The sequence below is a fragment of the Atractosteus spatula genome, chromosome 14, assembly GCF_055471065.1.
Source record: "Atractosteus spatula isolate fAtrSpa1 chromosome 14, fAtrSpa1.hap1, whole genome shotgun sequence".
NCBI classification, from domain to species: domain Eukaryota; kingdom Metazoa; phylum Chordata; class Actinopteri; order Semionotiformes; family Lepisosteidae; genus Atractosteus; species Atractosteus spatula.
This window is the reverse complement of record NC_142719.1, coordinates 440,266-446,265: the sequence shown is the minus strand read 5'-3', so window position 1 is coordinate 446,265 and position 6,000 is coordinate 440,266. Positions and strand designations below refer to the sequence as shown.

Below are 6,000 nucleotides of genomic sequence, written 5' to 3'. Positions count from 1 at the left end.
CCCCTGGGGATCCCTTACGAACTGCAGTGCTGACTTTCCATTTTCTTTTCCGATTAATTATCTGTTTGCTTCTGTTTTTTTCTTTGAGTGTGTGCAGCAAAGTGTCATGACTACAATCCTCAAAGCAACAGAAAGTGAAAGCTGTGCCAGTCTCTCAATATTTCTGCAGGGTATTTAGGACAGAAATCGCAGTTTTTCTTTACACGAAGGGTGGTGGGGGTCTGGAGCAGTTTCCCAGCTGAGCTGTTAAAGCTGCAACCCTGAGATTCCCCAAGAGGCGTCTGGACAGGATCCACAGATTCGTACACTGGCAGCCAGCTGAGAGGAGGTTCGAATGGCTCGTCTGCAAGCTTTCTTGTACTCATAGCTTTAATCCATCATGTCGGACAGGGAGAGTTATGTTTCCCGTTATTAATTACAGTTTCCCAGAGACAATTTTAATTTGATCTCTGCACCTGCTGGTTGCTCAGGGGACCTCTGTTTTTTAGCAGTGCTGAAGTCTCTCTAGACCTGAACAACACCCAACAGCCCAGTCATGTGTGCAGTCAGTCTGGTACCGTGTCTCTGTACAGTTTTACAGTCCTGTGTGCAGTCTGTTACAGTGTCTTTGTACAGTTTTACAAACCTGTGTGCAGTCTGTTACCGTCTCTCTGTACAGATCTGCTGTTTTGTGACAAAACTCTCTCATTATTCGCAGCTCTGGAATCAGTTCCGGCCCTCACCCTACCCGATCTCGCCGTCTTACTCAGCCAGCGCCCTGCTGAAACTAGACTTTGACTGGGCGTGGCTCCGCGCCTCTGTGCACGGTACAGCGGCTCCACCTGGCGGACAAGTTCAAAACTGCAACCAGAGAAACTGCAGTAATTCAATACTATTCATTTGTTCCTTCACAATGTAAAAAGTAATAATAATAATAATAATAATAATAATAATAATAATAATGGATGCCCTGACTGGACCGGCTCCCCTGCGGGGACAGGGCTTCAGCTCAGCCTTTCTCTCGAACCCTTCTCCGGGCTGGTCCCGGGGAGCTCACACACACCCCTCACACTGGCACAGGCGGGCGAGCTACACCGGTCAACCAATCAGCGGGAAAGAACTAATTAATTTTAAATGAGTTTTATTAGGACCCCAGTGAAAGCAAAGAAAGCACAGAAGGTGTAAAAGCCCCAGGTCCAGCGGGCTGGAGCCCAGAGCCCGCGTCTGTGAGCATCGAACCCGCTGGGGCTCAGCGTCCACCAGGCCGCCAGCCTCCGATTCAGCCTCGGTCACGGCGTCACTCCAGGGGCGGCTCGGGCTGTGCCTCAGTGGCGCCCCCCTGTGCCCGCTGCTGGTACAGCTGGTGCAGCCGCTCGGCCCAGAGCTCCGCCTCCTCGGCCCCCTCGCAGCAGCATTTCCAGGCCGCCGGGATGGCGGCGATGCCGTAGTGCGCCCCAGCGATGGCGCCAGCCATGCTGGCAATGGTGTCGGTGTCGCCCCCCAGCGCCAGGCAGAAGGCCAGGGTCCTCTCCAGGCCGCCGTAGCGCGCGGGCAGCTCTGGCACGGGCTGCAGGCAGCGCAGCACACAGAAGATCGCCGTGGGCACCGACTGGAGCGCCGCGATGCCGTTCCCTGCTCACGGCAAAGACAACACCTGCTGGTCATGTTCTGTGCTGTTGTGTGGTGTGCTGCTGTGTCCTGTCCTGTGCTGCTGTCTGCTGTGCTGCTGTGCTGCTGCTGCTGCTGTGCGCTGTGAGTGTGTGCTGTGCGCTGTGCTGCTGTGCTGCTGTGCTGCTGTGCTGCTGCTGTTGCTGCTGTTGCTGCTGTGCGCTGTGCGCTGTGAGTGTGTGCTGTGCGCTGTGAGTGTGTGCTGTGCTTCTGTGCTTCTGTGCTGCTGTGCTGCTGTGCTGCTGCTGTTGCTGCTGTGCGCTGTGCGCTGTGAGTGTGTGCTGTGCTTCTGTGCTGCTGTGCTGCTGCTGTTGCTGCTGTGCGCTGTGCGCTGTGCGCTGTGCGCTGTGAGTGTGTGCTGTGCGCTGTGAGTGTGTGCTGTGCTTCTGTGCTTCTGTGCTGCTGTGCTGCTGCTGTTGCTGCTGTGCGCTGTGCGCTGTGAGTGTGTGCTGTGTGCTGTGTGCTGTGTGTGCTGTGTGCCGAACACTGTCGATCTGCCTGCACTCACCCAGATCAGCAATGACCTCCTCCACACTCACACTGCCCCTCTCCAGCAGGTCCCTCACTCTGTGCAGCCGGGCGCAGAAGGGCAGCTCGGGCTCGTTCAGCCTGCGGGGAGAGGGTTTCATTACGCAGCGGCTCGAACCCCAGCGCACAGACAGCGCTCTCCCCTCCCCGGGCCCTCCGTCGCTCACTCGCGGGCGTCTCTGCGGGAGCGCTCGTCCCCTTCCACTCCCTCCATCTCTGCGATGAGCGCGCTGAGGAAGGCGTGCGTGTGCGAGAGCGCCCCCCGCAGGGCCAGGTGCACAGCCAGCGCCTGCAGCACAGCGCCATTGTAGCCCAGGGAGCAGGAGTGAGTCAGCATGGCGCCCAGCCGGGAGAACTGAGAGAGGACAGCAGGGGTTAGTACGCGCCGCCGCCGCCGCCGCCGGTCCCGCCCCCCCCGGACTCACCCTCTTCACGGCCTCAGGGTCGGGAAAGACCAGGCCGAAGGGCGCCGCCCTCATCGCCCCCCCGTTGCCGAAGGAGCCCCGCCCCCCGAACTGCTGGCGCGCTGGCTGGAAGACATCGCCGAGCCGCGGGCTGGACAGGCGCTTCAACACTGAGACCACGCCGGCACCGTACCCCCTGGCTGGAGCCTGTCGGTACTCCTCCGCAAATCTGAGAGAGACAGGGGTCACACTGAGAGAGGGAGGGGTCACTCTGAGAGAGAGAGAGAGGGGTCGCTCTGAGAGGGAGAGGGGTCACTCTGAGAGAGGGAGGGGTCGCTCTGAGAGAGAGAGGGGTCACTCCGGGAGGGAGGGGGCTGCCTCTCACCTGTGCGCCAGGTCCACCTGGTCGAACTCGCCCCGGGTCAGCAGTGACTGCACCACGCAGCGCGTCATGGCCGTGTCGTCAGAGTACTGCAGGACAGCTGTAACGACAAACCGCACGACGCTGAGAGCAGCTCCAGACCAGTGGGCCGGCCGGTTCATGCTCCACTGGCGGAAACCTCCGGAAGGGCCCTGCGCTCAGCTAAGAGCCAGAGACCTGCAAGATCAGGCTGCTGCTGTAAGTACTGTTGCCCGGCCAGCAGGTGGTGCTCTCCCGGACCAGCATGTATAAACCAGGACCCTGCTGTAGGATGAGCTGGGCCTGCCCAGAGGTCAGGGGTCACTTCACCTGGGTGCAGCGCGCCCCTGTGCTCCCCGGACCCAGGACCGGCCGGTGAGGTTCGGGTTAGGACAGTTCCATCCTGTCTGTCACGGGCTGTGTGATCCCCTGAGACAGGGACGCAGACCAGCTGTTGGACACGCCTGTTCCGCGCTTGGGTCTCACTGCCCGAGTTGGCGGGCTCGGCAGTACCGGAGCCATGACTGTGCGGCTCCGGGTCGACCGGTACCGGCTCCCCGGGCTCCGGGAGAGGCGCTGCGACAGCTCCAACCCTCACGAACACCGCACGACATCCCGATCAAAATCAACCTCACAAAGACCGCACCGTCTCCCCGGTTCTCCTGGTCCAGAGAGTTCAGGTGCTGCAGGACCCGATCCAGCGGAACCTCCTCGGCGCCCTCGAACTCCCCGCCGATGCAGTCGCCCAGCACCGCCCCGACCAGGGCGCCCCGGAACCGGGCCAGCGAGGTCGGGCCCGCCGCCATCCGTCCGACCGCTCCTGCCGCCGCTGCAGTCATCCCTTCCCGCGTCCGGGCCGAGCTCGGTTCGGACTTTGGCTCTGGCAGGACAGGCGGCGCTGTACTGTCCGCCCGAGTCTGTTTCTCTTCCGGTCCCGCCGCGTCACAGCCTGACCCGACTCGTTACCGTAAAGCACCGAGTATACGAGTCCTTCCCTTCGCTCGACGTGTCGTCACCCTGGACGAGGTCACAGGGAGTCGTGGCGAAGCCCGGCTCACGGTTCGGACCTCGAGTTCCGTGTGGGCCGAACCTCCCGCTGACCGCCGCGCCGCTGGCAGACTGCTCCAGTTTGAATTTCAACACATGAGAGCGAAAAACATTTTGCTTCTTTATCGTGACCTGTTTAACACGTGAGCCGTCAACTCATTTTAACAATCAAATGCATTGCAATCCAGCTGGGGCTGCACACTGGTGGTGCTGGAGGGGATCCCCATTACCTGTAAAGCGCTTTGAGTGGAGTGTCCAGAAAAGTGCTATATAAGTGTAATTATTATTATTATTGTTGTTATTATACCAATAACAGATTTAAAAAGACAGGTATTCCTTTATGTCTTCTTGAAACTTAAGACGGACATTACAAGTTCCGCCGAGGTCAAGGGTTTGCACCTCTATACAGGATTATACGGCACGAGTATTACAGTTAAAGCTTTGTCGCCGCCTGGCGGACACAGCGAGACCAGCAGCGCGGGCACCGGCCGCTGCCACACCGAGAGCACCGAGAGCCGACTCGGGTAAATTCGGGCTGCCGATGTTCCGGTGTGCTGAGCCGGCGGGTTCTGGAAGCCGGGTTTATTCTGCTAACGTGTGGACCGATGGACAGGAGGGCAACTGGTGGTGAGGTGTGTCTCTCACTCCGGTCTCAAAACAACCCAGTCTGACAGGTGTCCAGCATGTGTCCCTCTACACAGTGTGACAGAGGTGTTCAGTGTGTGTCACTCTACACACAGTGTGACGGAGGTGTCCAGTGTCCCTCTACACAGAGTGACAGAGGTGTTCAGTGTGTGTCACTCTACACACAGTGTGACGGAGGTGTCCAGTGTCCCTCTACACAGAGTGACATAGGTGTTCAGTGTGTGTCACTCTACACACAGTGTGACGGAGGTGTCCAGTGTCCCTCTACACAGAGTGACAGAGGTGTTCAGTGTGTGTCACTCTACACACAGTGTGACGGAGGTGTCCAGTGTCCCTCTACACAGTTTGACAGAGGTGTTCAGCGTGTGTCAGTCTACACAGTGTGACAGAGGTGTTCAGTGTGTGTCACTCTACACAGTGTGACAGAGGTGTTCAGTGTCCCTCTGCACAGTGACAGAGGTGTTCAGCGTGTGTCAGTCTACACACAGTGACAGGTGTCCAGTGTCCCTCTACACAGAGTGACAGAGGTGTTCAGTGTGTGTCACTCTACACAGTGTGACAGAGGTGTTCAGTGTGTGTCACTCTACACACAGTGTGATGGAGGTGTCCAGTGTCCCTCTACACAGTGTGATGGAGGTGTTCAGTATGTGTCACTCTACACAGTGTGACAGAGGTGTCCAGTGTCCCTCTACACACAGTGACAGAGGTGTTCAGCGTGTGTCACTCTACACACAGTGACAGAGATGTTCAGTGTGTCACTCTACACACAGTGACAGGTGTCCAGTGTCCCTCTACACAGAGTGACAGAGGTGTTCAGCGTGTGTCACTCTACACACAGTGACAGAGGTGTTCAGTGTGTGTCACTCTACACACAGTGACAGAGGTGTCCAGTATGTGTCACTCTACACACAGTGACAGAGGTGTCCAGTGTCCCTCTACACAGAGTGACAGAGGTGTTCAGCGTGTGTCACTCTACACACAGTGACAGAGGTGTCCAGTGTCCCTCTACATACAGTGACAGAGGTGTTCAGTGTGTGTCACTCTACACACAGTGACAGAGGTGTTCAGCGTGTCACTCTACACACAGTGACAGAGGTGTCCAGTATGTGTCACTCTACACACAGTGACAGAGGTGTCCAGTGTCCCTCTACACAGAGTGACAGAGGTGTTCAGCGTATGTCACTCTACACACAGTGACAGAGGTGTCCAGTATGTGTCACTCTACACACAGTGACAGAGGTGTCCAGTGTCCCTCTACATACAGTGACAGAGGTGTTCAGTGTGTGTCACTCTACACACAGTGACAGAGGTGTTCAGTGTCACTCTACA

At 57.8% G+C, this 6,000-nt stretch overlaps 1 protein-coding gene across 1 annotated transcript; it reads right to left on the bottom strand.

Moving 5' to 3' along the window:
• Positions 1-1,103: 1,103 nt before the first annotated feature.
• adprs (ADP-ribosylserine hydrolase) lies at positions 1,104-3,937 on the bottom strand. The gene is made up of 6 exons (XM_088932884.1): positions 3,626-3,937; positions 2,965-3,061; positions 2,601-2,808; positions 2,343-2,530; positions 2,156-2,256; positions 1,104-1,611 (listed from the first exon to the last, which is right to left on the bottom strand). Exons 1-6 carry the CDS (start codon positions 3,816-3,818, stop codon positions 1,277-1,279), a joined length of 1,122 nt encoding a protein of 373 aa, XP_088789010.1. The 5' UTR covers positions 3,819-3,937; the 3' UTR covers positions 1,104-1,276.
• Positions 3,938-6,000: the final 2,063 nt, after the last annotated feature.